The following is a 27,153-nucleotide window of genomic DNA, read 5'->3' as shown; positions in this document are numbered from 1 at the left end:
GACACCACATTCTCATACTGTTTTTCATCATTTAACGGCTGTTATTTGTCATTGAATGACAGCCAACCAACAAAAGCAGCCGCCATGTAGCCTGAGAATGCCATTGATTAAGATATGGGAGAACTTTGGCAAACCTTTAGCAAACAGTGACAGGCAGCTGATGCCAAGGCTATTAAAATCATGGAATGCATTGAAAGGCATAAATACTCATAATGACTATATAGGTAGTTAAGAAAAGATAATGGGTCCATTACGGTACCAAGACAGGTTATCAAGCTAGGGTTTTTCTTAGTTTGGGGGGAAAAAAACATTGGGATAATTCTATATGAATGGACAGTACAGTGATTTTTGCAGTAAAAAAGTTAACTCAAGTGTAAGGGTGCCTTTACAGAGAGATTTATTTACCAGATTCTTGATGCCAAAGCCAGGAACAGACTATAAACAGGGAACTGGTCATAAAGGAAAAACTTAGATTTCTCCACTTTTTAAATCCATTCCTGGGTTTGGCTATAAAAATCTGGCAGATAAATCTCTTTGTGTAAAGGCACCCTAAGGCGTGAGTGAAGGTGCGACACCTCAAAAATAGGAGAGCGTCCAATGCTTAACCAGATGAACAGTTTACTGTAAATCTTGAGTGCAATACAATACAATACTAGCAACAACTTGAAGAACAGATGCAGGTGCAGGTGACAGAGGAAGAAGAGGGTACAGTTTGAAACGTCGTCAGTAGGATGTGTTAGCTTCCAGCAATTTTTCCTACAGGGGGTCAGAAGGAGAGAGATCCCAGGCATAGATAAGGTTTCCTCAGAGGACGGCTACCCCTCCTGAGGGTCTAGCATTGCATACTGGAGCAGGTTACTTGCATTAAAAAATTTTTATGAGGTTTCTGGTCCTTGGCCTAAGCCAGGCCCAGCTTCACTGCAGCAGGGTCTTTCTCTCTCTGGTTCTGTCTCCACCTCATACACTAAAGACTAAAGACCACTGACTAAAGACTTCCCAACAGGAACTGATCTCCCTTTTATGGGGGCAACTAAAGTTCCCCTTCATTGGTGGGGCTGTGGAAGAGAGAAGAGAGCAGAAGTGTAAGAGGAAGAAAGACATAGGGGACATTTATTAAGTCCGACGTTTTTACGCCGGACTTAAAAATGTCCTCGCATCTCCGGCGCTATGGGGATTTATGTAGAGGAGGGCTGCCTCTACATAAATCCTGTGCTCTCCGGTGCGCATGGCCGAAAACCTACGCCAGCTGAGGACTGGAGTAGGTTTTTGGCATATCTTTAAGATACAAAAATAATGAATCACGCGGACTATGAGTCCACACCCCCCAGTTCCGCCCCCTCCACACACCCTCCGCGCCCCCCCCCCCCCCCCCCCCCCCGGCGTACCCGTCAGAAAGTGCCGATTTGCGAATATTTTATTCGCAAATCGCACATTTGTGCTTAAAATCATTCACAAATCAGCACTTTCCGACGAAAAACTACATTTTGCCGCATAATACATGTCCCCCAAAGTGCCTGCACTTGACTGTGACTGGTTAAACAACAACATGTGACACATAACAGTTAACCTATAGGTTTCCTTCAGCTGTGCTTCCATAGAAAAACTTACACAAAAGACATAGATTGACACCTAGTGGGGAAAAGAGAATTAGCACCTTCATCCCCTCTAGTGCAATACCTGTCAGAGGAGTTTTACCTAGGTGGTTTAAAGACTTAGTGGACCACCCATAGTGGGACACTACATAGGCATACAGTGGCATAAGTCACCCTTAGGTTCCTATTAAGAAACAAAACAACAAAACATATATCATGCAGTATATATATATATTTATTTTACTGGATGACTCACTATATAAGACTGGGTTTACACACAGTATTTTCGCTCAGTATTTTGGTCCTCATATTGCAACCAAAACCAGGAGTGGATTGAAAACACAGAAAGGCTATGTTCACACACTGTGGAAAGTTAGTGAATGGCCGTCATTTTATGACAAATGAATAGCGAACGCAGAAAACCCTGTCAGTTCACTACATTGTGTGCAGCGGGGAATTCAGATGCGGAGAGGGGACAGATGCGCCTGCATCCGAATTCAGGGGTGATGATCATCCAGATGGTACTGCAGTCCTGCCCGGGATGATCTTTTCTGACACTGGCCGTTCCATGGAATCGCCGGTGTCTTACCACGTGTGAACATGGCCTAAAAGTGTAAATAATTCTGCTGTTCTATAATGGAACAATAATGGAACAAAATGGTAAACCATTATACAGTGGCTTGTTGGAGGCTTTGGCAAGGTTGTGGATTGTTCATTTAGAAACTTGTATGGACTTTCTTCTTAAAATGAATTGCTCTGCTGACGTTCACAAATCGAGCTGCTGTAGGACTCAGCCATCCATGTGTAACCCATGAGGATGTAACGCTAGATTTTCCCAGCAGAAAATGTGTGGCTTTCTTCTCTTTCCACTAGTGATATCAGTTGCTCGCTGGGGGTTTCAGGAGCAGGACCTGAATATTCATTGTATGACTAGTTAGCTACTGTGTTGTCTAATTGGGCATGGAGTTTTTTACATTTCATTTCAGAGGTTCTATAATAGGATTATTTAAATAATTATCAAAAGAATTATTATTTCTACCTTTTATAAATTGACTTCTCTTCAATGTAAATGGCTTAAATGTATCTGACAGGGATCACACAGTGCAGATTGAAATAGGGTGACTGACAGAATGACACCACCCACGTTTGCCCACTGTGTCTATGACATAGGGCTAGTTTATTTTACCTTCCACTAGGCAATCAATCAGTCATTTCCAGTTGTACACGTGATTGACGGAGCAGAGCTTTCCTAATCTCTTATGTCTGCACTCATTTTATAGCTGCTTGTTATTGGAATGGCTAAAAATACAAGCTGAGGTATTTGAGCGATTGCTCAGAATGCAAATCCCTTTAAGTGTCATTGTGTTTGTACAGGAATTAGAGGTGGGTGGCTGATATCCTTTAGGAAGACAATGGGGCTAATTTATTAACTATCCATCAATTTTAAGCTGTTATGCTGTCGGTTGTGTTCGGTTTTTCACATTAAATTCATTAATGTGGCGCCTGCCCTTAGTAAATCTGGAAGGTTTTTCACAGGACATAACTTAAACCAACCATGCTGCCACATTAGAAGTGGCTGGTTTTTAGAATAGAAAACCCATTAAAAAATGATAGTCTGCTTAGTAAATCTGTTGGTTGTGGCGGTATTGAAGGACTCACCCGATTGACCCAATTGGCGGTCACATGCCTGTAGGAAATATGTGGGAACACCAAACCGACAGGGAAAATGGACAAAAACCTGCGATTTTTCTGGCGGGAACACGTTCGTAAATCAGCCCCAATGACTAAAACCTATGCATGGGAATTTTATTCCAGTATAAGAAGTCTTTCATTCTCTACTTCACACATTATCAAGATTGTTTCTGAAATAATACATTACCAGATGACAGGTATACTTTTTAGTGCAGCACTAAATTGATTACAGTAATGGATAAACCTCTGAAACGAAAAGTGAAAGAAATCAATAAAACCACAGAACAACAAGAATCACAGATAGGCCAAATACATAGGAGAAAACATATAAACAATGTATTACTATTTCTCAATAGGTGGTTGTGGCGCAGTACAGTACAAAGCCACGACAATACTAAAAGGCACATATCCCTAGAACTGCATTCATAGAATGAGTAATTGTTTTTTTCAGTTAATTCGTGGCTGTGCTCTGCGAGCATGATTTAAAACAATGTAATTCCTCTGTACTTCTTTAAAATACCATACAAATATACTAGGGGGCAGATTTTTCAACTGTGCCCCTGGAATACACCATGTAAAAGTCACAGATTTATGTGTAAACTGAGTAGTTTGTGCAAAAATCGACACCTTTTCCATGGCGTAGGCCCCGCTCGCCTGATGGGGGCGGGCAGCTGGGTACAGCAAGGCGAGGAGGAGATAAATTCTCCTCCCATGCCTGATCTATCATGGTTTATGCCTGCAAACAGGCGTAAATTATGGCCCCAATCTGGGCATAACAAAAATCAGGTGCAGCAGGGGGTGGGGGAACGTAATAAAGAATATATGCTTACCCGTCTCCATGGCCCAACATCTCCGCTCTCATCACTCGTCAGCCACCAGACATTGTTTTCTTCCAGCTTCCTGGTACAGTAGTACCCGGGGGAAAGTACCTGCTCAGCCAGTCAGTGACTGCAGCATTGGCTGAGTGGGCATTCCTAAACCCTTTTCATGACGTTTCACAAGTGGGAGGTTCACTGAACTTTGATGTTAAGTCAAGGTTAATCCGAACTGAACCTTGACCCCTTGACAACCCATGGCGTACCCGTACATCCTGGGTCGGGTAGGGGGTTTCAGAGGGGGGTCACGCCACAATCCCGCTCTGAACTGCTTGGCTCTGCTGCTGATAGCAGCCGGGGACAGCTGATATTAGCCAACGTGGTGTATTGCCGCTACTGGATAAGTAATCATTCAAATGCAGCTGTCAAAGCTGACAGCTGCATATAAATGGCTATTTCCCCAATCCAAGGGGGTCTAGTGGTGAGTTACCCCTGTGTGTTGTGCTCGTGAAGGTGCGATCCCTGCTTGTTACTGGGCTGGGGCTTTGTGCTGTAATGGCACTGATTCTGGCTCGGCAATCTATTGCTCTGGCTCCAGCAGCCCAGAGCAATGCATCACTGATCTAATGGATCTATGCAGTACATGTATTGTTCTGCATAGATCTCTATGAGAGATCAGTGCAGTTGAATTAGCAGTCCCCCAGAGGGACGTGAAATTAAATTGTAATAAAAAAAAAGTTTTTTCATTAATAAAAAATTTCCTTCCCTAATAAAAGTTTAAATCACCCCCATTTTCCCATTTTATAAATAAAAATAAATAAATAAACATATTCGCTATTGCTGCGTGTGTATTTTTCTGAACTAATAAATTTTCAATTTCCTGATCACGCATGGTAAACGGCGTAAGTGCCAAAAAATGCCAAAGAGCAAAAGTCCCACCTCACACAGCCCCATAGACCAAAGGATAAAAGCATGGTAATACAGCAATTTTAGTAACATTTAGTGGGAGATTTATCAAAGGGTGTAAAATTTAGACTGGTGTAAACTGCCCACAGCAACCAATCACAGCTCAGCTTTCATCTCTGGTAAAATAAAGGAGGAGCTTGGTTGGTTGCTGGAGCCAGTTTGCACCAGTCTATATTTTACACCCTTCGATAAATCTCCTCCTCAGTTTTTTTTAAATATTTTAAAAGCCATCAAATAAAATAAAAGTTACATTATTATCGTACTGACTTGAGGAACATAGATAACATGTCAGTTTTACCATAGGACAAACAGCGTAAACACAAAACCTTCCAAAATAGGAAAAATGTTAATATTTTTTTCTGGTTTCGCAGCATATTTTATGCAAAATCTAAGTGTGTGATTATAAAGTACAACCATTGCAAAAAATTAGGGCTCATGTGGGTTTGTAGGTAAAAAAGAAAATTCAAGCGCTATGACCTTTTAAACACAGAGAGGAAAAGATTAACCCCTTAGCGTCCCATGACGTACCTGGTACCGTTGCCACGCCGGGTCCCGTTGCCACGCCGGCTAATTAAGCACTTCAATGCAGCTGTCAAACCTGACAGCTGCATTGAAGTGCTTTGTACACAGCATCCCTGGTGTCTAGTGGGACGGATCTCCCCCCCGCGATGCGATCGCAGGGGGGAGATCCGTTCTTCTGGCAGGCCCGGGCTTCAGCGTCACAATGACCCCTGACCCCGGCTCGGCAATAGATTGCTGTGGCCTGCAGCAGGCCATAGCAATCTATCACCGATTACAATGATCTTTGCTGTGTATATACACGGCATTGATCTCTATGAGAAATCAGTGCTGTCTATATACAAGTCCCCCAGGGGGGCTTTTAGTTTATGTAAAAAAAAAAGTAAAAATGTGTTTTTATTAATAAAAAATCCCCTCCCCTAATAAAAGTCCAAATCACCCCCCTTTTCCCATTTTCTAAATATAAATTATCGCCGCGCACGTAATCGCCCGAACTATTAATTAATCACATTCCGGATCTCGCACGGTAAACGGCGTCAGCGCAAAAAAATTCCAAAGTGCAAAAGTGTGCATTTTTGGTCGCATCAAATCCAGAAAAATTTTTATAAAAAGTGATCAAAACAGTCCCATAGACCAAAGGATAAAAGCGCTATAAGCCTGGGAATGGAGCAATTTTAAGGAACATATATTTGTTAACAATGGTTTGAATTTTTTACAAGCCATCACATAATATAAAAGTTATACATGTTATATATCATTGTAATCGTAACAACTTGAGGAACATGCATAACAAGTCAGTTTTACCATAGGGCGAACGGCGTAAATGCAAAACTCCGCGAAATCAAAACAAATTCGTTTTTTTTCAATTTGACAGCGCAAATGATTTTTTTCCGGTTTCGCAGCATATTTTATGGAAAAATAATGCCTGTCATTACAAAGTACAATTGGTTTCGCAAAAAATAAGTGCTCATATAAGTCTCTAGGTAAAAAAATGCAAGCGCTATGGACCTTTAAACATAAAATGGAAAAAGCAAAAGCGCAAAAACGAAAATTGGCTTTGACCTTAAGGGGTTAAAGCATAAAAACAAATACCCTAAGGAGCTATTTTTGTAAGGAAAAAAAATGAGCTAAAACATTTACAAATGGTCTGCATATTGCTATGTAACCTGAATAAAGTATTGTACTTGACCATCTTCTTTGAGTCGTGACTTTTTGGGAAATGTGCTAATGTTATTTATTGCTCCTCAAAGAATGACATTATTGGAGTAACATTGTTTTATATGCCAGACACCCATGTTCAGCACATTTACACTGTTTAGTCTATTACATGCAGCGTGGCTTTTCCTTAGGCCTGTAATTTCCTAAAGTTAAACACATTCTTCATGTATACCACATGCTTCACTTCATTGCAAGTTGACTTACTAGGTTTTTCTCCAAGACAAATAGCACTGTACATATTATCAAAGTAACCATAGTCACACTTACCAATGGGTATGCGATAGCAGTGTCTTAATTAAAGGGGAACTCTGGCTAAAATGAAAAATTGGCTTTAGGCAGGGACAGGGTGGAACATAATAAAGAAATTTACCTGTCCCTGTGCCCTTGCAGCACTGCGTCACAGACTCACTCACCGTCACCTTGACCCGGGGAATAGTACCCGACTCGGCTGATGGATTGCCCACTTAGTCAGTCAGTGAGTGCAGCAGTTTAGCCAGGAATCACGGCACTCAAAGTTGTATGCAAGTGAAAATATTTATTCCAATTTCAGTGTGACATAATCCAACCAGACTGATGCAAGCAAGATGCATAAAAGAGCAATATTGTATGGCTACTGGCGACATTTCGGTCAAGTCTCTGAACTTCCTCAAACCACTGTAGCTCACTATAGAAAATCAGACCATGACTATGTAGCATAACCCAGATCTAGCCATGCGTATGGCATAAAGAATCATAAGATATTAATGTGAATATCTAAAATAACAAGGTAATGATATATGCATAATATATTTAGGTATGGTGGCTGGGTCCAGAGTAGCGAAAGCTGTCGCTCACCCCACTGCACTGCTCCCATGAGCGTAAGGGCACCGGGCAGCACAGAGAGGGAGATGCATGGGCACCGGGCAGCACGGGGAGGATAATGCATGGGCACTGGGCAGCACGGGGAAGGGGGAACAGGGATGATTCAACTACATATACTTTCTACATAGACTTCTACTTCTATACTTCTACATATAATGCGCCCCTTGCTGGACCCTTCAGGTATATGGAAAGAGTCGAGACGTTACTTTTTTTTTAAGAGAAATTGAAGCCTGTCTGATCTACTAAATTGAGGGAAATAGCACTATATGTGCATTTCCCATAATTAGTGTACATTAGGAATTTGTCTAACTTCGCTTATGTAATACCATATTAAAAAATACATTTTGCCAGGAGTTCTCCTTTAGGGTAGCTTCACACAGGACGGATTGCAGCGAATATCTCGCTGCGAGTTTTGCAGAGAGATACGCTATGATCCAAGGTCCTTGCAGTTTCTTGTGAATACATACTCACAGCAGATCTTTCAGACCACAGCGAGTACGTAAATCACCCACCCCCTTTACCCCTTAACAGGCTGTCGGCGTATACATTACCTGTCTTCAATCTGGCTTGCTGCACAGGGTCTCGGCTTCCTGCTCTCCCTGGAGCTTGTGCAGGAAGCTGGTACCCTGTGTGTTCAGCAACTCGGATTGAAGACAGGCAATGTATACGCCGGCAGCCTGTTAAGGGGTTAAGGGGGCGTGTGATTCACGTACTCGCAGCGGTCTGAAAGTATGTTTTCACAAGGAACTGCCAGGACCTTGGATCGTAACGGATCTCGCTGCAAAACTCGTAGAGAGATTTCCACAGCGATCCGTCCTGTGTAAAGCTACCCTTAATGTGCATGTACGTCTGGGGTTGCTTCACGTTAGCACAAGCCCACATACATCCAGTTGAATTAGGCAGGTGAGCTAAATTGTCGCCACATGGTGACGGTTTATATTTAAGTCATGTCAACAGTGGTGACAGATCCCTGCAGCCAAGGACCTATCACCACTTGTCTGTTCCATCTAGCTATAACTAGGAGCACAGTCATATCGAAACAGGAAAGGGCCTTTCCCAAACTGTTGCCATAAGATTGGAATAAAAAGATTTGTCTAAAATGCCTCTGTATATTATAGAGTTAACATTACCCTTCACTGGAAATAAGGGGCCCACCCTGAAAGGCAGCTCAATGCTATTATCCCAGTACTAAATTATACAGTAGGCATTATGCATTCCATTAGAGATTGCTTTCTAGGTATCCACCAAATCCATATTTGGACATGGAATACTAGAGAGTTAAACTGGACCCATCACTCGGAAGAACATATGTTTCTGTTGCTCAGAATCCACTGGCTATATGAAATAAACCACTCAAGCAAATACGGTACTTGGCATTTTGCACAGTGATGTTAGACTTGTGTGCAGCTGCTTGACAGATGATGTGTAGTGTACAAAACTTGGGTTTCCCTAGGGTAGGGCAGAGAATGGACCCTATATTATATCGACATAGATTTATTAATGTATTTTTTTAATTGTATTATAGAGAAGAGCCATGCTGGAGATAGGTCATCTTTATTATTCACACACACACAGCACCCTCAGGGAGTTACCATAGCAACACCATTTGCTTCCTTAGTGTACTACACTAGCTAGGAGAAAGGTCCAGAAAGGGTGTGGAGCTATAATAATGAGCTCGCCTTAAGAGGCAGTTGGCATAGGAATTTCCTGAGTAGTTGAGTGTAGCTGTAGCAGGAGCAACATCCACTGAGGGGACTAAAGCATGTTAGGAGATTTATTGGAGTCAGCACCACAACCTAAGAAGATAGTGCGACATATGGAAGTTGTTATTTTACAGTTGAACTTACCAAGAGAGCAAGCCTGATCTACTTAGGGCCAGTTCACACAGAGTACAACTGGTGAAATTCCCGTTGGTCTCTGTGTCATACTGGCAGTCTATGGGACTTTCGAGCAGAGAGGGGTGCGAGCCTCCCATAGTCTGCAGGTATGATACAGAGGCTGGTGGGATTCAGCGGCGGAATTCCGCCAGTTTTACTCTGTGTAAAATAGCCCTAAGTCATCAAGGTAATCACACTGAGGCGCAACTTTTTGACATACCCTTAGTCATTTCTGGGAACCGAAACGTGCCTTGCCCAGATACCCTTAAAGGACTCCCATTCCACTGGGTTGTGGTTCACTACCTATCCAATTCACAAAAGGGCGACTCCACATACACCAACAATTTCCATTGTAACATCAGTGACCCATCTCTGGCAGTCGGCCATAATGAGAAATATTGAGCACAAAGAAACTGTTCAAGTTATATACTTCTTATGCAAGTAAAAGTCACTGTTGTAACTCACTGTCTCTACTCCATGTTGTCTGATTTTCTCTGTACCTCATAACCATCAAGGGCTTCCCCATTAACCCCTCAGGCAGCAGTAATAGAGAAGCCCCAGGGGGAACACAGGTACCATCATCACCAAACACATAGGTGTAGTCCCTCTTTTTAACCCCTTAAAGACAGAGCAAATTTCCATTTTTTGCGCTTTCGTTTTTCCTCCTTCTGCTTAAAAGGCCATAGCAGTTGCATTTTTTCACCTAGAGACCCAAATGAGCCCTTATTTTTTGCGCCACTAATTGTACTTTGCCATGAAAGGTTTAATTTTTGCATAAAGTATGCTGTGAAACCAGAAAAAATTATATGTGTGGTGAAATTGTATGTGTGGTGAATTTGATGCCCAAAAATGCCAATTTAGCATTTTTTTGTGGGTTTTTGCGCTTACGCCGTTTACCATGCGAGATCAGGAATGTGATAATTTAATAGTTCAGGTGATTACGCATGTGGCGACACCAAATATGTTTGTTTGTTTATTTTTATTTATAAAATGGAAAAAGGGGGGTGATTCAGACTTTTATTAGGGGAGGGGGCTTTTTATCAATAGAAAAAACATTTTTATTTTTGTTTACACCCTTGTTTACTGGGGGACTTATAGTATTACTACACTGATCTCTCATTGAGATCTATGCAGTATATCTAGATCTCAATGAGATCTATGTTCTACTGCTCTCTGCTGCTGCAGCCAAGAGCAATAGATTGCCAAGGCCAGGATCAGCGCAGACCCACGGCTGGCTCATGTGCAGGGACAGCTCCTCTGCAATCGCGTTGCGGGGGAGGCAGTCCCGCCACTAGACCACCACTGATGGGGAAAAACAGCCTTTTAAATGCAGTCAACTTTGACAGCTGTATTTAAATGGCTAATTAGTGGGCACAACGGTGCACGGTCCTGGGCTGCAGATAGCATCTGGGATTGTGGCTTGTCGCTGTGCGGCCCCCCTCTGAACACCCTTAGCAACGCCAGGGGTTAACCTTTGTGGCAGTATTTATCTCAGGAAGAGGGAGAGAGTTATTACTACTCGACCTGTGACAGGATACATCTTCATATATTCATCATAACCTCTATCCTCCCTAAGATCCCCTCACTTCAGACCTTTCTGGCAGTATTTATCTCAGGAAGAGGGAGAGAGTTATTACTACTCGGCCTGTGACAGGATACATCTTCATATATTCATCATAACCTCTATCCTCCCTAAGATCCCCTCACTTCAGACCTTTGTGGCAGTATTTATCTCAGAAAGAGGGAGAGAGTTATTACTACTCGGCCTGTGACAGGATACATCTTCATACATTGATCATAACCTCTATCCTCCCTGAGATCCCCTCACTCCAGACTGCTACAGATGGACAGCACTTGGCAGCCCTGTGCCATGCTGTTTCTACACAATTCAGTTTCTTAATACCAGCACTTCTAGTTGACAGGGGACTTTTTAAAGTGTCACTGTCGTTATATATTTCAAAATCAACAGTAGATGTGAAGTAAAGCAAGTTTGCAATATACAATCATTTTTTTGTTGTTGTTATCATGCTGTAAAACAAAGCTGAACTTACCAGAAATCCAGGTCCAGTCTCCTGAAGGCAGATTTTCTGGTAGAAAAAAACAGACTAAAAACATGAAGTCTACACAGTACAGAGTGTACCGGCTGAATGCGTCCATCAATCACATGACTACCTTCTCTCTGTGAGTGCTCATATGGCCTGGGATACACATGACTTCCTGTTTTCTGACAGTTTTTTTGCTGTTTTTTGAGAAAAAAAAAAATCAGAAAGCAGGAAGTGCAGTGTTTCCCATGATAACTAAAAAAAAATGAATGTAAATTGCAAACTTGCTTTATATCACATCTCCTTTTGGTTCAGATTTTGAAAGCTATAATCACAGGTACACTTTAAGTCATAGAGCTCTACATGACCTTTACTCCTACCACCAATATTTATCAATGGGGAAACTTCGACAAACTCAGTTGACCACTAATAAAGCAAGTGAGTTCAACCAACCATTGCATTTTGGAATTTGGTAATGGTCTGTAACGCCTGGAGTAGTGGATCCACTGGACCATCACTAGCGATGGCACTAACCTCACCAGGGAGCGGAGTCTAAGGGGCCGCTGGTTCTCACCAGAGCCCGCCGCAAGGCGGGATGGACTTGCTGCGGCAGGCGACCCCCAGGTCGCTACCCCTGGCTTGGTTGCTAGTGACGGCAGGCGAGGCGTGGCAGGAGCAGTAGGCAGGAGATGGTGCTGGCAGAGGTCTGTAGGCGTAACCGCAGGTGACAGGCAGAACACAGGAGCTATAGTGTAACAGAGGAGCAGGAACCAGGAACGAGGACTAGGGACCAGGTAGCGGACAGGAATCAGGAACAAGGACTAGGGACCAGGTAGCGGACAGGAATCAGGAACAACAGGGAGCTGGGCCAAATGCTATGGAAAGCATGTAGAGGCTCCAACACCTGTAGTGGGGCAGGGCTGGAATTTATAGGAAGTGATTAGTGCACCTTCCAATAAGGGGCGGACTGGCCCTTTAAATCTGAGACAGCCGGCGCGCACGCGTCCTAGGAGGCGGGGACGCACGCGCCGGCCGGCACAGCGGGTGACAGGAGCGGGGCGAGGTAAGGCAGATGGAGGCAACTCAGTAATGAAGTCCATCCCTATGTGGCGAGGGGATGTGGATTTGCGGATGAAACACTTCTGTAAGTTCTCCCGGATGTAAGAGGACATGGCCTCAGTCTCGGGTACGGAAAGAGGGTACACCCGACCTTGTGGAGGAGAAGTTCCAGGAAGGAGGTCTATGGGATAATCGTACGCCCGATGAGGTGGTAGAGAGTCCGCCTCCGTGGCAGAGAAGGCATCAGGCAAGTCTTGGTATTCCGCCGGTAGGCCGGATAGAGGCTTGGCGGGGTCGGGTGACAACATAGAGTACTTGGGCTGAGGTGACCTCAGACACTGGTTGGAACAGTCCTGGCCCCAACTAAGAATCTCCCCGGTTCTCCAGCCCAGCTTAGGGGCATGTAATCGCAGCCAAGGGAGTCCCAGGAGGACGGTGGAAGAAGAATGGGGCAGGACATAGAAGGAGATTTTTTCCTGATGTGAAGTGCCCACCTGGAGGATTAGAGGTGCGGTCTGATAATGCACATGGTCGGTAAGAATCTCGCCCGTGACCGAGGAGATAGTCAGGGGTCTGGCTAGTTGGGTCACGGGTAGCCGCCATCTTTGGACCAATGTAGCTGCAATAAAACTGCCTGCTGACCCAGAATCGAGAAAGGCAGTAGTCTGGTGAGTTTGTCCTGAGGGTGTCTGGATGGAGACTGGCACAGACAACCTTGGAGAGGTGGTATTCACACTTAGGGAGACCTCTCCCACCGGACCTAGGTGCTGGCGTTTCCCGGACGCTTGAGGACGTTGGGGACATCTCAGCCGAAAGTGATCCGAACCACCGCAGTAGAGGCAGAGATTCAGCTCCAGACGACAAATTCTTTCATCAAGGCGTCAGGTGAGCCCGTTGCACCTGCATAGGAATCTCAGGAGTTGACTGGGACACCGGAACGTCAGGATTCTGGAAGACCGGCGCCAGCTGGTGATGGCGACGGGACAGGCTTAGTCGCCGTTCATGCCAGACCTCTTCCTCTCTCTCAGAAAAACGAGTATCGACCCTGGAAGCCAGTAGGATGAGTTTGTTCAGGGAGGTAGGTAGGTCTCGGGCGGAAAGCACGTCTCTCACCCGACTGGACAGGCCCTTCTTGAAGGTGGCTATTAGAGCGGCCTCATTCCAGTCTAATTCTGCCGCCAGGGTGCGGAACTGGATGGCGTAGTCACCAACAGAGGAGCTCCCTTGAGAGAGGTTGAGAAGAGCAGTCTCAGCTGAAGAGGCACGGGCAGGTTCCTCAAAGACGGAGCGAAACTCGGCCAGGAAGGTTCGGAGATTAGCAGCAACAAGGTCATTACGGTCCCACAGTGGTGTGGCCCAAGCCAGAGCTCTACCTTCCAATAGGCTGATGATGAAAGCCACTTTAGAGCGCTCGGTGGCAAACTGACTGCTTAGATTCAATATGCATAGTGTATTGGGTCAGGAATCCTCTGCACAACTTGGGGTCACCTCCATATTTACTTGGGAGAGTCAGTCGTAGTTTTGAAGAGGCTGCAGGAGGTGATGACTGCTGAGCTGTGGTATGCTGCTGTACGGCTGCAGTCAGTTGTTGGATCAGCTGTGACTGTTGCTGGATCTGTTGAGCCTGTAGGGCGACCACTCGGGCTACTTCACGTATATCAGGCACCTCGCCGGGATCCATGGTTGGAGCCTACTGTAACGCCTGGAGTAGTGGATCCACTGGACCATCACTAGCGATGGCACTAACCTCACCAGGGAGCGGAGTCTAAGGGGCCGCTGGTTTTCTCCAGAGCCCGCCGCAAGGCGGGATGGACTTGCTGCGGCAGGCGACCCCCAGGTCGCTACCCCTGGCTTGGTTGCTAGTGACGGCAGGCGAGGCGTGGCAGGAGCAGTAGGCAGGAGATGGTGCTGGCAGAGGTCTGTAGGCGTAACCGCAGGTGACAGGCTGAACACAGGAGCTATAGTGTAACAGAGGAGAAGGAACCAGGAACGAGGACTAGGGACCAGGTAGCGGACAGGAATCAGGAACAAGGACTAGGGACCAGGTAGCGGACAGGAATCAGGAACAACAGGGAGCTGGGCCAAACGCTATGGAAAGCATGTAGAGGCTCCAACACCTGTAGTGGGGCAGGGCTGGAATTTATAGGAAGTGATTAGTGCAACTTCCAATAAGGGGCGGACTGGCCCTTCAAATCTGAGACAGCCGGCGCGCGCGCGTCCTAGGAGGCGGGGACGCGCGCGCCGGCCGGCACAGCGGGTGACAGGAGCGGGGCGAGGTAAGGCGCCCCCCCGGGGGCCGAACTAGTAGCAGCACCGGGTCCCTGTACATGGACCCCGGCAGCTGCATGGAGAGGTCGTGGCGGTCCGGAGCACGGGCCGCCGCCGCGGCCGTGACATGGTCATTATATATGTTCAGCTCATAATTTAGTTATCTGTAGAAATTGAAATTTGTACCCTTTATATTGTGTTAGTACCAGACAAGTGCCTATGGAAACTGGCATGGGGCAGTACGGATGAGTTGTGATGCCATGCTCGTTGCTACGTGCGCAAAGCCTGTTTTGAATTATATAATTAAAAATGAATTCTTCTTTCCAGGATTGAAATAAATGCATAATTTACTACAAACCATTTGGTTAATAGTCTTAGGAAACTTTAACAACATCTAGCAAAATCTTTGGCCTTATTTCATGAAGGAATAGAAGGCAACATGCCAGGCCTACTGATGGGATGTAAAGTAAAGCTAATTTAGTGTTGGTTTTGGCTGAAGACATAGGTATGGTAGCTGCACGTCTTCTTTCCTTTTTCATTGCAAAACTTAGTTGTTATGCCTCCTTATGGAACTTCATACATATCAAGCAAAACTTCAGAAGTTTAAATGGAGGGATTAAATAAATCTAACCTTTATATCTAACATTAGGTTGTGTGATTCCAGCAGTGGTTGTAGAGTGTTTGTTCTGTAATGTTTCTTGCCTGACATGCCAATGGCCATCCATTCAATGAAGCTTAAGATGTGACCTATTGGAAAAGGAAATCCTTTCAGCCAATCTGCAGAGGTCTGATTCTGATACTGCTATAAAAATTAAAGCCTTTTCAGCCATTTCAATCTTGTTAGTAGAGGTGCAGTCACCATCCATCTGCTTTAGAGCACCATATGCAGTAGGTTGACATGCTTGGCAGCCCCCTGGTTCATTTTGTTGGTAAGCTGCTCCATTGTAGCATGACGTTCTGCCCCTCACTTCGTATCTGATGTGTACCTCATGTCAGGATCAGCGGACAGAAGTCCACTACGCCACATGAATGTCTGTCCCTAAGAGTGTTGTCTAAGCGTATCCTCTATTCTTCACAAGATACTCATAATGGTGGAGATAGTTTTTTTTGGGAGGACATGCCTGGTGGCTACCTCTTGAAACAAATGGAACACCACATGGTAGCTGGTCCAGGCAGAACAGATGGCAAAGGTGGTAACCACCTAAGTTGCCAAACAGACAGTACAGGCAAATATATGGACAAAGGACACACAATGCAGGTAACTTGGTGCAGGAAGGGGTAGGTGGTACAAACACGGGGGATGGGAACACACAGGAATACAGGAACCAATTGGGAGTGCAGGGATCTCATGATTATATTTTAGATATTTTGTGAAGCCATTACAATATGGCATTGACCTTCTAAACATGTAGAGATGTTTACATTCATGAACGCTACGGTTCTAAACACTAGAGCTATGTAGGTAACTCTTTTCATACTTCAGCCAATAAAGTACTGACATGAGCCTTAGTACAAGAACATCCGCCCCCAGAATATATAAACTGGCTGCCATCTTTGAATAAACAAGATCCACTTTGACCTGAAACCGAGTCAGATTGTTTGATTCTTCTTCATGCGTATGAGATCAGTGGCGTAGCTACCATAGAGGCAGGGTAGGCAGCTGCTATAGGGCCTATGGGGGAGGGGGCCGGGGATGCACACAGAAGATAAGAGCCTCCTGTATTAAGCTTAAGCCCTTAGGCCTAATTCACACATCCTTGTTCTGTCCACAATTGCGGACAGAACATGAAACCAATGTTATCCAATGGCCCCGTTCACACGTCCCTATGTGTATACGGGGCCGTGATCCGTGCCGCAAAAAATAAATGGACATGTTGTAATGTGGATCGCTGGGGTAATGATGTGTGAACGTAGTGCTTCGTAAAGCACGGAGCACTACGAATGCACATTCGGTAGTGCGGTCCGCGTCCATGGACTGCACTACGGGTGTGTAAATGTGGCCTTATGTACTGTGTGTAAGTGACCCAGTGTTTACTTACATGTTGCAACACAAAGGGTTAATAAGCAGAAGACAAAGATCTTTGCCTCACTGCACTGATAACCCCTGACCTCTGTTCTGCCTCAATCAAGTAGGAAAATGTGCAGAGCTCCTGCAGAGGTCAGGGGTTATCAGTGAACCAGCAGTAAAGCTGGGGTGCTCGTTCCCCATCCCCCCACTACCGAGTGACCGGGTCCATACTGCATGAAGTGAAGAAGAGAAAGGACACATACTGCTCCATACGGCTAGTCGTTCTGTCTATTAATTGAGCTGATGTTACGTGTTACGTAATAATGTACTCTATTCAAGTCAATAGAATAGAATAACCAATAACCAGATAACGAATATGCTCATTATTTATGACCTGCATTTGCAAAATATGGATGTTTTTTGTGGCTAAGGGGATTGGTTGTCATGGCAGCCTGTGATAATTAACAGGCCCTTAGGGTCCTATTCCACGGGCCGAGGATGGCCCGATCAACGATGTAAACGAGCGGCGATCTGCTAGATCGCCGCTCGTTTACTGGGCCTATTCCACGGCCCGATGATCGTTGAGCGAGGGCTGCAAGGACATCGTTACCGATGTCCTTGCAGCCCTTGCAGCATCATTCATTACCTGTCCAGGCTTCTTCTCCACGCTGTCTTCATCCCAGGGTCCCGCGCACTCTATCTTCTGAATGGCCGGTCAGCTGACTGGCCACACTCAGCCAATCACAGGCCGCGGCGGTCCCGGCCTGTGATTGGCTGAGCGCTCCGTCAGCTGACCGGCTATTCAGAAGGTAGAGAGCGCGGGACCCTGGGATGAAGACAGAGCAGAGAAGCCTGGACAGGTAATGAATGATGATGATGCTGCTGCTGTCAAATCGTCAGTCGCCAGCCGCGCACCGCTATTCAACCGCAGCGATGCGCGGTGGGGGAACGATGATTTTAGGTCTGGCCCTAAATGAGCAATCAGCCGATGACACGATCATCGGCTGATCGTTCTCTCTATTTCACCGAACGATAATCGGCCGAATCGGGCCAAATGGGGCCGATCCGGCCGATTATCGTTACTGTGGAATAGGGCCCTTATACTGCCATCAGTAATCTGCTCTTACAGCCTGCCAATATAAAATAAAATAACAAGTGGTGGAGCTCTGTATACTGTAATAGACCCGAGGTCAATGGTTGGCCCTGTACCAAGGGGAAAGTTGTATAAAGATTGTAGTAAAAGAAAAGTGACCAATCCTCTAAGGTATTTTACCTAAATGGATTTATAGGATTTTAATATAATCTATAATTATATATAATAACACCATAGACAGAATAAAAATTGTGACACAATAAAATTCTATGAAATAGTCAGTACAATCTAATTAAAAGATTCATGTAAAGTTTGAATTATTTGATAAAACACATCTGTACTGGGCCCAGATGGTAAGTATATTGTTCCCACGATGCGTTAATGATGCGGATAATTGTCCCACAGTGTCTATATCAATAAAAATATCAATAAAATATTCAAAGGTATTGATGTCCCTTTTGCATCGATACCTTTGAATATGTTTATTGATATTTTTATTGGGGCACAGATCAGTCGGACTGAACCCCATATTATGAACACCTTATTATTGTTACAGTCAAATACTATATTCTAATTCTTTGGCTCAGTTTTCCAGAATATGCCTATCAGTTATAATGTCAGTTTATTGTTAACCGCTGGACAGTCAGGTGATTAAAGGGGAGGGGCAGATAAAGATTTAGTTCAGCTTAAAGCAACAGATATCTATCTGGCCATCGTTTAAAGCCACACAAAACCCTTTAAAGAGTTTATGACGTGATCAGCAACCTTTACTGCAGAAATTCACTTTTGGGTGACCTGGGATTGATTTAAAATCCTGAAAACCTGCACCTAATTGGAGGAGAGTACTGATATTGGTACATGTAATGCTGCGTTTACACGGAACGATTATCGTGCGAATTTGCACGACAATGATCGAATTCAGACGATAATCATTCGTGTAAACGCAGCGAACGATCGAACGACGAGCGAGAAATCGTTCATTTTGATCTTACAACATGTTCTAAAATTTGCAGATCGTTCCGTGTAAACAGTCATTCACCGATTTTTCCTATGTGCGAGATAGGCTTAAGCGATCACAAAACGATGGCAAAACTAATTTTCCATACGATATATCGTTCCGTCTAAACGCTGATCGTTATATAAAAAAAATCGTTACTTCAAAATCGTTAATCGGGGGAATTATCGCTCCGTGTAAACGCAGCATTAAGCAACCATATTGTGGAATATTATAAATTGTTATTCATGGCTTGTGCATGTTGGCTGTCACACCCAAACCATTGATTACCACTGTAAATATAAGATTTGCTTTATACATTTATTTCTTGTTGATGTTATAATTTCATGCATTATTGATGTGCAGACATTTGTTGCTACCCTTTTAATTTTATCATTGTGGTTGTGTGGTTAATCCCATGTATCAGAATATAAGCACAGACTGTCTAAGGAATTCAAGCACAATATAACATGCAGGGTCAAAATAATCGAGGTGTTCATATGAACAAGGCAATGTTTCTATCAGAATGACAGGAAAGTCTATTATTAGTGCCTGTGACATAAAATATGAATGTCCCTTTAAATTGGGAGTGTAGCAGCTATCAATGAGAGGGAGCTGGTGGCTTCCTTTCTATGTCAGTGTATAGCAGTTAGTCTTCTTCATTACATGTTCTATTCCCCAGCACTCAGGGAACAGCACATGCTAACAGCTGCTTGAAAGGCATCATCCAGAGCTGTACATTTTCTCATCTCTGTGTTTTCTTTCCTTCTCTTGCAAAGGAAAAAAGAAAACGCCAGGCTGCAATTGAGGACAAAAGACAACAGCTTGAAGACCAAATTCTCCAACTGCAGCACCTAAAGGTAAGAGCTGACAGCAGAAAAGAGGCACTTCCTCACATCATCCATGTTATACATGGTACAAATGTGTCTCCGAATGCAGCGTTATACACAGCACTGACAATGGAGGAAAGGAAGCTTCTGCCTTATTCAGGAAGATTACAAAGTGAAGGCTAGAATGAGAATACTGTCATATGTATGGGGTATCAATTTGGTATCAAAATCAATACTGTTCAGATGGCATCTCCTATACATAGAAAACAAACATGACAGATGATATCTGTATTCACACACTGCATTGATTGTAGTAACGTGTGGGGTATGCTTATATGAGCAATATCAGTTTCAGGGCATTATTTAGCTACATATATAGCAGTAACTTTTTATGGCCTGAACATGTTTTGGGGTGTTTTTTTTTTTTTTTTTAAACCTAATAGTATGCTATAGTTCTTTAGGGACCCTTAAAAATATGCTTTTATTTCCATGAGGGCCTGTAAACTGCCCTTAGCATGTCACACAGACAATGATGTTATATGTAATGTAGAAGCAAGGGTGGGTTAAACACCTCTGTTTATAATGAGTGATGATAGGTGGAGTGGGAAGCTGTTATGTATAGACCTTCAGCTTTGCATTAACTGCAAAATATGGATATTTGCCAATGTAGGGGTGTTTATTATAATAGATACCTGAAAGAAAAGACAGTGTCCAGGGTGGGGCTATGATTGTAAAAAGGTTCATCCTCATAATCCACTAGCCTAGAGTGCCTTAAGAGAGCATACATTTTTTTTCCTATATTTTTTTTTTTCACTGATTCGAGCCAGATACTGAAACATGGTTTTTTTTTTCTAATTTGCTATTTTCTGGTTGTAATTTTTGTGCATTATTATTATGGGGGCAGCCATCTTGCCAGAGCTGTTTTTAACAACATTTAGTGAAATGCTTTAGGCATCCCAGAGGCTGAGCTGGCGTTCGAGGCACTTTAAACATTTTAAGGACCACGCCTCCTTACTCGCTTGAAGAAGGGTGCGTGGCCCTTGGATATAGACAACAGTGGACAGCACCTGTCCCATTGACACAAATGAGAAACGTTACTGGGCATACTCTGTGACCTCTTGTGAGCTTAAACTTTGGAAATCTCTATCTACTGATGTCATCTTTCATAGTAATGCTGTGGAGATCACTTTACATTTCCTCACCATCACAGACAGAGCAGCTTAGTTTTAGTAGTGAGGGGTTATCCAGTGCTACAAAAACATGGCCACTTTTGCCCCGCTCTTGTCTTCAGAATGGGTGGGCTTTGAAACTCAGTTCCATTGAAGTAAATGGAGCTTATTTGCAAACCACACCTGACCTGGAGACAAGAGTGGGCAAAATTGGCCATGTTTTTGTAGCGCTGGATAACCCCTTTAAAGGGAAACTATGAGGCCCATACCAGGTACAGAGCTGCAGATAGGTGATAGGAGATAAAACAAATGAAACCTTTTTCTTTGCTTATTGCCATTTGCACAGTTATAAAAATGATTTTTTTTCTTGGAAGCTGAAGTGTGACAGAAGTCATGCTGAGCAACAGCATGCACGCCTCCTCTCTCCCACACCCTCGACTCAACTAATTGACGTATAGTGTAATTTGTTTTTGTCTATACACTTTTAACCCTGTGAACCCGTCTGGCAACCACTATATTACTTGCTCTACTGTGTAGACATGAGGTCATTGTGTCATGTGAGGCTGATTTTCTGTAAACTACATGATTACATCATCACCAATCAAATCCTTACTGACAGCTCAGACCCCACCCAGCTCCATTTTCCTTGTTGATCCTCTATTGCAACATGCAGGGTTGCAATGATATAACAAATATGGTCATTCAATGATTAGCTCCAGAGATATAAAGCTCATCTGACTCACACTCTGAATCTACTGTGTGCAGGTTGTGATGCAACCTGACATCTGCTCTTCTGCTTGTAAGAGCTGACAGGGGGAAACCAAAAACATAGGCTGAACCTATATCTTATACGACACTTTCTCATGTGAGTCAACGAACAGTAGATCTGTGCCACTAATCTATCACTTGCTGCACTTACAGGACTAAAGGCCCTATTACAGGAAGCGATTATTGGCCGTATTTGGTCAATCATCGGCCATTAAAGCCGACAATCGCTTTGTGTAATAAAAGGCAACGATCAGCTGACATGCACGATGTTAGCTGAATATTTTCCTTCAATGTCTTTCAACATGTGTAATAGGAGCAGCAGCAGACCGCCTCTATCTTCTATGGGCTCACCGGATGATCTAAAAATTGCCCAGGCAGAACACTGCCCACCCCATGCAGCTCTCTGCTCCCCCCCTGCTCTTACCCGCTTGCTGTCAGCGCATGTAATAGTGCGGTCAGGGGGAACGAGGGGCAAGCGAGCCGTGATCTGACAGGTCGGTTCTCACTTGCTGTGAAGGTTGGGCTGTGTTATAGGGGCTTTAAAGCAGCGCTAGGACAGATTGATGAGACCTGGTCTACTCTGCCACTTTAAAACGTACAATGTAAGGTGCCATATCAGAGGAGAGCCATATAAGAGGGGAATTAGGAATCAAGATGGCAGACTATGCATGCCACATCAATTAAAATAGGTTAAGGCTTAACCCAAATACTTTGGGGGAGATTTATCAAATATGGTGTAAAGTGAAACTGGCTCAGTTGCCCCTAGCAACCAATCAGATTCCACCTTTCATTCCTCACAGACTCTTTGGAAAATGAAAGGTGGGATCTGATTGGTTGCTAGGGGCAACTGAGCCAGTTTCACTTTACACCATGTTTGATAAATCTCCCCCTTTAATTTTTTATTTAACAATAGCCTATGCTGCACTATAGAAAAAAATAATAAGAATTTCCTGGAGTGTCTTTTCAAAGCAGAAATGCAGAAGCTCTCCTCATTATTATATGGAAGTACACTAGCGCAAACTTTCAAACAGTATCGAACAGTGCTATTTCCCTCAATTTAGTAGATCAGGCAGGCTTCAATTCTCTTAAAAAACTGTGACATCACGAAACAGTTGCAATTCCTATGAAGTGTCCAGCAGGGGGCGCAGTGTATGAGAAATGACATTGTAAGAATAACTATATCACAAGTGCCAGCAGCTCCATTCATGGCACATAGGATGGGGCTGCTGGCACTTGTGGTGCGGCTGCCCCCCTTCAGCTGCCTCCCCGGTGCCAGCAGCCCCAGTGAACACCCTCACCCCCTAAATACCCCCAAACTACCCCATCACAAGTTCCAGCAGCCCCATCCATGGCACATATGACGGGGCTGCTGTCACTTGTAGTGCGGCTGCCCCCACCCTCCCCCCACGAAAGCAGACCCCAGACTAGCGACCCCCCCCAAGGACCCCATAACTCACCCCAACACACGCCCTTCCCTTGGGTGCCCCCCTGAGCCGCACCGAGAGGAGGTGCATCACCATCTGTGATGCGGCATCTCCCCGCTGTCTCTCTCCTATCACGTACAGCAGCGGGAAAAGAGAAAGAGCGGGAAATGCCGAATCACAAGAGGTGATGCACCTCCTCTCAGTGTGGCTCGGGGAACACCCAAGGGAAGGGCATTTGATCAGGTGAGCTATTGGGTCCTTGGGGGGGGGTCACTTTTCTAAGGGCTGCTGGCACTTGTAGTGTGGCTTCCCCTGCCCTCCCCCCATGACAGCAGACCCCAGACCAGTGAACCACCCCCCAAAGGACCCCATAGCTCATCCTATCACAGGCCCTTCCCTTGGGTGCCCCCCGAGCCCTTGGAGGGCAGGGGCCGCTGCACCACAAGTGCCAGCAGCCCCGTCCTATGTGCCGTGAATGGGGTTGTTGGCACTTGTGATATAGTTATTCTTACAATGTAATTTCTCCATACTCTGCGCCCCTGCTGGACTTTTTATAGGGATTACAACTGATTCGTGACGTCACGGTTTTTTAGAAGAATTGAGGCCTGCCTGATCTACTAAATAGAAGAAAATAGCACTTTATGTGCATTTCCCATAATTAGTGTATATTAGAAATTTGTTTAACTTTCCTTATGTAAAACCATATTAAAAAATACATTTTGCCCAGAGTTGTTCTTTAAGTCTTACTGCATACAAAATGTGTCAATAAAAAATAATAAAAATAAACAAATAAAAAGTAATAAACAATGTCAATAGTTGGTTGAAGAATAAGTTTTAGTTTCTTTATTAGAGCATCACTCTCATAGGAAAATTTTATAAACTGAAATAATTTGGGGGATAGTGTTGAATTAAATGTTAGCATATTTTTTTAATTCATGAAGCTAATACATATTGATACCATATAAATTAGAGTATTTCCTTTCCAAACAGTAAAAGGTTAACAGTCTATGCTGAATTCCTGTGCTCTGTTGTCATGGTAACTTACATTCACTCCTATTGTAAAGCTTAAAGGGCTGTAATTAAGACAGTAAACAAAAAAAATGCCTAAATAGTTGTCACAAATGTTAAGCATTTAAGAAACAGAATAATATTTACTGTTAGTGTGTATGGAGATGATGACATATTACTGTACGTATTGATAGGGGAAGCATGATCTGTTTCTTATAATGGTGCATATGGCATTGTTATGCAGAATAATTGTTGTAAAGACACTGCTTTGGTGTAACCTGTACCTAGTGCATATGTTTAATGCAATTGTATTGCTTTTATGTTGTGTATATATTGTAAATGTTGTTTCGGTGGGCTAGGCATCTGGGGAATTTCAGCCTCCTGTGCCATGCTGCTGAATGGAAGGTAGCAGGAGCTAATATGGGGAGCCCTGTAGGTAGCAGCGGATTGCTATTTGTGGCTTATGTGGTTGTTTGTTGGGAGACCCCCATTCTCACAGAACCAGAACTGTGTTATGTGTTTAACATGAAATAGTAGAGCCCTAACACGTGGCTTTAGAAGAAAGCCTTTTGGAACAGCAGAGACAGTGGGAGGCATGAGTGGTGCTGGGCCCTCAAAGACTGAGAGTGAAGCGTGGTGAGCTGCTAGACATGTCTGGCCTTAAAAAAGATTTGCTGAGTGGACCTTGTATTTTAAAGTTGACACATGATTCCTACAGAGAGAGCATCTGGTCAGAAGGCCACTGGGGGCAAGTATGAGACTACCATTGTGAAACATTGTGGGTAAAGGACAGTGCCATTCCTGGAAGTGAGCAGTTGTAGCGAGACAGCTATTTGTCAAGATTATAGCCCTCCTAAAACTGTGAGTAGATCTTGAATCAAGAGCCTAATGGCGCCTTTACCCAGACTGATTTATCTGACAGATTTTTGAAGCTAAAGCCAGGAACAGACTGGGAATTCTCCTCTTCTTTAATCCATTCCTGGCTTTGGCTGCAAAAAGTTGTCAGATAAATCTCTCTGTGTAAACACACTATTAGTTTGGGTTATGATAGATCCCCGGTTGTGTTTGTCTTGCTGGTGTTTGTGGACAGAGATCCCTGGCTGCAAGCTGTAAAGATTTTCAGTTTCCCAGCTAAGGAGGTATATAGCGTGTTTCTTCTGTTAAACATGTTTTGATTGGATAGAGCTGTTTAAAGCAGAACTTTGCAAAGAGCAGATAAACTGCTGTATATGGACACATGTAATTCACCTTTAAAATATAGTGGTGCCTTGGATTACGATTATAATTCATTCCAGGATCACTCTTAAACCAAAGCAAATTTTCCAATAAGAAATCATTGAAATGCAGATAATTGGTTCCACACCCCAAAAATAACATGTCAAACAAATGAAACAAACATTTACAAACAGCTGAATATGTGATATTATAAGTTACTGTACAGTATAGCAATCAGCATGTGGAGTATAACGTATAGTAAGGGCATAATCCTGAAAAACCACAGCAGCAGTTTGTAGATACAGGATGGAGCTGCAGATGCCCATAATGCAGAAACGTAGTACAACAGGCTAGAATACAGAAGCAGGGCTGCTGTCAGAGGTCTGTGTGGTCACATGGCAGCAATGGGGAAGGGGGTGTGTGTTTAGCATGGACCAATCAGGAAGTGAGAATCAGACCTGTGCAGGAGAACGATGATAGAAACTTTTCTATACAGCTGTGTGTATAGGTGAGTGTGAGTGCAGGCACATTATAGCAGGAATGGAGAGGATAGGAAACACAAGTGCTGAGAGAGACTGCAGGGAGCACCCAGAACAGGGAGCTCTTAAACCAAAGCAATGCTCTTAAACCAAGTCACAATTTTGAAAGACTGTAAGATCTTCTTGCAAAGCGCTCTCAATGCAAGTTACTCTTAAACCAAGGTACCACTGTATTTAATATCTGACCTGCTGTCTATTTTACAGTCTAAATCACTCAGAGAGAAATGGCTAATGCAAGGAGCACCGGCTGGCTCAGTGGAAGAGGAAGAGGCTAGAAAGAGACAATGTGAGGAGGATGAAGAGAAATTAAAGCTACTTGAAGGAAATGTCCAAAGGTAAGTACTGTTTTGTACTAAGTATGTATTGCTGTTATCATGTCCTCCTGCCTCACCCAGGGATTTTCTATCAAAACTGTAGATATTTTGCATACTGTTAACTGCATGAAACAGTTGTTATTCAAGGCTTTATTTAATAGCATAAAAAAAGATATGTCTCATATGGCAACTATGTACTGTACATGTTTTTAAATTTAAAGTGATCGTGTCAGGTGATATTTGCTACCCTATTTAACAACAACTTATAATAGAGGAAGGGAAGCTAAGCACTGTTATATGTATGTTGCTATGATTTGGAGCAGGACTCTTAGTGTAAATAGCACCGTTAATCCTGACAGGACCCTAAGAAAGACAGTGGGAGCCCTGCTTACCCCTCCCACGCCTAGTGATTGATCATCTTCTTTGTACACATACTGTTACATGGAAAGCTGTCAATCTCTAGGTGTGGGCAGGGTAACTAGGACTCTCAGTCTCTTCTAGGAGTCCAGTCAGAATTTTACACAAAAAGCTTTATATCACTGAGCTCAGCTTCTCTTTCTTGATCATGTCCTGCTGTCAGATAGGGAAGGATAAATCACTTGATAGATTCACTTTAAGCTCTGCTATCAAAGGATCACATGGAAGCACACAATAGGTGTTGTTTGCTGTGGACCATTTTTTTTCTTCCAAAAAGTCCTTCTAATGCTTACCTAAGTGGGTTGCCTTCCAAAAACTACCCAAACAGTTGATCCTGGCATTACATCTTTTGAATCATTATTACTTGATGGGCCAACTATCCTACATGAGTTTCTGTCTCAGCTAAAGAAGGCAGTGTTAGCTTGTTAATCACTCATAAACAGTTGTCACAAATGTACACTCAGT

General features: G+C 43.8%; 1 protein-coding gene across 4 annotated transcripts in view; it reads left to right on the top strand.

Moving 5' to 3' along the window:
- PALM2AKAP2 (PALM2 and AKAP2 fusion) overlaps nucleotides 1-27,153 on the top strand; it is a 249,477-nt gene that overhangs the window by 47,256 nt on the left and 175,068 nt on the right. For all 4 annotated transcript variants that reach the window (XM_069962178.1, XM_069962177.1, XM_069962180.1 and 1 more), the window contains exons 2-3: nucleotides 19,784-19,864; nucleotides 26,162-26,292. In XM_069962178.1, coding sequence (XP_069818279.1) covers nucleotides 19,784-19,864; nucleotides 26,162-26,292 — 212 coding nt within the window. The remainder of the gene's footprint in view (nucleotides 1-19,783; nucleotides 19,865-26,161; nucleotides 26,293-27,153) is intronic.

This window comes from Dendropsophus ebraccatus, chromosome 3 (assembly GCF_027789765.1).
Source record: "Dendropsophus ebraccatus isolate aDenEbr1 chromosome 3, aDenEbr1.pat, whole genome shotgun sequence".
NCBI lineage: Eukaryota > Metazoa > Chordata > Amphibia > Anura > Hylidae > Dendropsophus > Dendropsophus ebraccatus.
The sequence above is the reverse complement of the archived record's forward strand: the minus strand, read 5'-3'. Positions and strand labels throughout refer to the sequence as shown.